The 3,636-nt window shown below is 38.6% G+C and overlaps 1 protein-coding gene across 1 annotated transcript in view; it reads left to right on the top strand.

The window, feature by feature from the left end:
• The window catches only part of LOC118431427 (opsin-3-like), a 19,321-nt gene extending 17,511 nt beyond the window's left edge, over positions 1-1,810 (top strand). Inside the window, exon 4 of the mRNA XM_035842657.1 lies at positions 242-1,810. Within this exon, the coding sequence (XP_035698550.1) occupies positions 242-316 (75 nt within the window). The 3' untranslated portion in view covers positions 317-1,810. The remainder of the gene's footprint in view (positions 1-241) is intronic.
• The last annotated feature ends 1,826 nt before the right edge of the window (positions 1,811-3,636 follow it).

Below are 3,636 nucleotides of genomic sequence, written 5' to 3'. Positions count from 1 at the left end.
GTTAGTCGCCGTACCGGCGCTTACTTTGTGTCTGTTTCTTCCAGATCACTTCAGTGTCACTGACGAAGGATAGTGGGTTCTATCCAAAACGTCTGACCGTTTCCAAAACCATATCCAGTTGCTTGAGTAACTACTCTTTGGTGTATCTTATTACCTGGATGTCTAACCTACATCGACGTAAGATCTAGAACATCGCAGCATACTCCACTGTTAACGCTTCTTTCTTGTTTTCATTTTCTAGTTCGGAAGGCACCTGGTGGCCCTTCTCCGCTGCCTGCGAGACGCCGAGACTACTCCACAACCCACTCCAGTGTGATCCTCACTTTTCGGCATAAGGACTTCCCGGTTTAATAACCTGGCCCACAAAGTTGAACAGCCCCCCTCCCCCCTCTCCCAACAATAAACGCCAGGGTCCATGGAAAAGCGCGAAGGATGTTGGGAGTCACAACTTTTCTCTTAGAAATGCGAGGCAATATTAAACAAGATCGTTCACTGATGAGTACGCATGGGCACCGACATGACTTGTAGGTAATATGTGATGGCTTCTCTCTCCTCTCGATTTGCGTGATTTGCGTAATAGTGTCCAGACGTGTTTTGTTTATGTTTCACGGGTCTTCACCTTTGACATATTACCCACAATTCATGTCATTACGCATGCGTAATCGTAATGGAGAAATACCTCATAGTCATCTTTGATACAATGTGACAATCAATTACTAGGTGGCTCAATTTGAGTTGCCTTTCACCAAATGGCATAGCAATAATTCCACAGACAACATGGCAGCTTGAGTTAGGAATACATTATACCTTTCTTGCCTGCACATGTGCGAACATCTGTTTGACTGAACATGTTACTATGCTAGTATTTCGTCACTGATTGTCACAAGATAGACCGACAATGTTGTTCCGATGTTGCTCTTTTAATCCATGAAAGCTCTAAATCTACATAGCAGGACCTCACACTGCCAACATCTCCGTCTCCTGACCCCCTCCTCTCTAGTCATGCACAGTTAGCCTTAGGCATGCCTAAAACTATTGCAGTGACTCTGTCACACTGATAAACTGAACCCTTTATGAATCACATACAATATAGCAGTTACCCCTGTTCCTACAGACTATTATATAAACCTGAAATGCTCTCTCACACATCACGTGTCGTTTGCACAAAGCACATTGCTGATGAATGCATCTAGCTCAAATGCCTATAAAAAAGTATATGATTATTCTAGAAACGTTTGTTCTTTTGTAAACCTTTTGAAAAAAAATGAATTTTAGCGACACCTAGTAAACATGCCGTGTATGTTCCAACTATAGGAAGAATCTATGTCGATATACAAATTGTATCTGGTTGTAATGAGACAAATGTTGCAAAAAGTTCGCTGGCTAAAATATTGCCTTGCGCTTTTGAGAATATACTGCGCGCTACCAATGCATGCAATATGAATGTGCTTTAATAGATTTATTTTAATCAGCCTACAATTAACAGCAATAAATTGTGATACACGAATATCGTGCTCGAAGATAAAGACAGCATATGATACCAATATTTACACAACAAAAGGAGAGCGACTTTCGTAAGATCTACTACAAATTTCTATAAAGTATTATACAATGAATTACATATATGAGTGTCTAGTATACGAATGAGTATCAATATATCAGCATGTTGAGTCTTGAGAATCATTTACGTTATACATCATTGGCTTTAAGGTCTAAGCATTCTTTGATATATTTGTACACCGTAAGGGTTATCAGCTCCTAGGATATAGTTGAATTTATCTAGCGAACAGAAAGTATCAAATTCTTTCGAGCAGGCGGAAAGAAATGTGAACAGTTTTGTGCGTTTATCGTCATTCGTAGTCTACATTTTGTTTAAGTTACTGTAGTGGAAACTTGTAAAGAGTAAAACTTATTACATTTTCTTAGCCATTGACACTTATTACATTTGGGCTGGGTATGTATGTAGGAGATATACTAGTTTGTACTCAGTTGACGGGAAAAATGTCATGTTTGAACACATTGCCTAACATTACACATTAATAGGAACTTTCAGTCTGCAACCGTTAGAATTGTTACCATTATAGTTACAACAGGCAATTCAATCAAATACAGTTTTTTTTTTGTTGTTTTTTTCATTCGGACTAATTGATATGATATGTTACCATAATGTAGGACCAGTACGTTTTGAAGTATTCTTTAAAAGTACAATAATAGTAGTCGCTGTTATACACAAAAACATATTTCTAAACACAATCGTATTCTTTAGTTCACATGTAAACCAACTGTTTGTGCCATGAGTAACTCGTATGTACTTAATGTGAAGAGATAAATGTTTCATGTTTTGTTGTTGATCCTAAGAGGCCGCCAAATGTGCCAAACGTACCCTGCTATTCGCTGCTATGTTGTGATAATAAATCCAAACCTTTAGAGAAAAAGGTGTGTTCTTTTGTTTTTACTTCCGTGAAGGAGGGTGACATTCTGGCGGAGTATTGTACATGTAGCTGGTGTTATGCTGTTTGCGGCTGTATTTCACAAGTCCTTTTACTGCATTCGCAATGTGTAGTTTAGGCTTGGGTCACAATTCCAAACCGGGGCCCGGTCGGGATGTTAAAAGAAACGAAAAATTGAAATGTATACCTAGAAATATACACAAATTATGCCCATGAATCTTATTGACATTTTGTGTATTTTGATGTCTTCTATATCATTAATCCCCTCCCAAAAGCTGCCCGGCCGGGCCCCGGTTTGGAAATGTGGCCTAAGCCCTACCATGCCGTCTGTCCGTATGTGCGAGATGGCGCACTGACACACCCCTGTAGACCCTAGCCTTTCTTCTTGCTTAACCGCTGACAACGGAAATACAGTTTGTCTCTCTGACTGGTAAAATTGTTGTAGAACCATTTCCAAAATGTTTTCTTCATTCATATTGTCATGGACAATTGTGTCTATACAATCTGTATATTTATAACTAAAATGCGATATCAAAAATACCAGTGACAACGACAGTGAGAGGCTGGATAATGTTGGAACTTTTAAATTGAAGGACAATCATCTTGGGAAAATAGCAACTAATTAAAAACCAAATAGTATTCCATGAAACAAGTTATTGGTGAAAAGTTAAACATCTTATATATTGACTATGGTGTTGACAACAACACAATGTTACAATGTTTAGACTTCGATTACACATCAGAAATCTTACTTAAGTAGCTTCAGCCTTGCTTTTCATTATGTAAAGGAGTGAAAGTGGATACATCGCACAGATCCATGCGATATATGTACAACTTAACCTGCTCGTTACCAACACGTACAAACAGAATGATCAATCGTTATTTCTTTCCTTACACGACATCGAACACTTTGTGCTGAATGTGCGCACAGAATGTAAAATATACATCGCAACAAGCTGAATTGAAATAAGTACAAAGCTTGACAAAATGTGTCTAATTACACCAACACTAAACCATCTAACACCAGACAGGTGTACATGAAATAAGTACACTCTGTAATTCCAACTCTCGCGAGATCCAGGTACTAGACGAGATTTCGTGGACTAGATATCACTGAGTAGCTCAGCCTGTTGCTAATGAGATCGACTACAAATGGAGAAGGATTGACAATACAGGAGACAATCTA

This window comes from Branchiostoma floridae, chromosome 15 (genome assembly GCF_000003815.2).
Source record: "Branchiostoma floridae strain S238N-H82 chromosome 15, Bfl_VNyyK, whole genome shotgun sequence".
Taxonomy (NCBI): domain Eukaryota; kingdom Metazoa; phylum Chordata; class Leptocardii; order Amphioxiformes; family Branchiostomatidae; genus Branchiostoma; species Branchiostoma floridae.
Note: the sequence above shows the minus strand (reverse complement) of the source record. Positions and strands in the feature narration are given on the sequence as shown.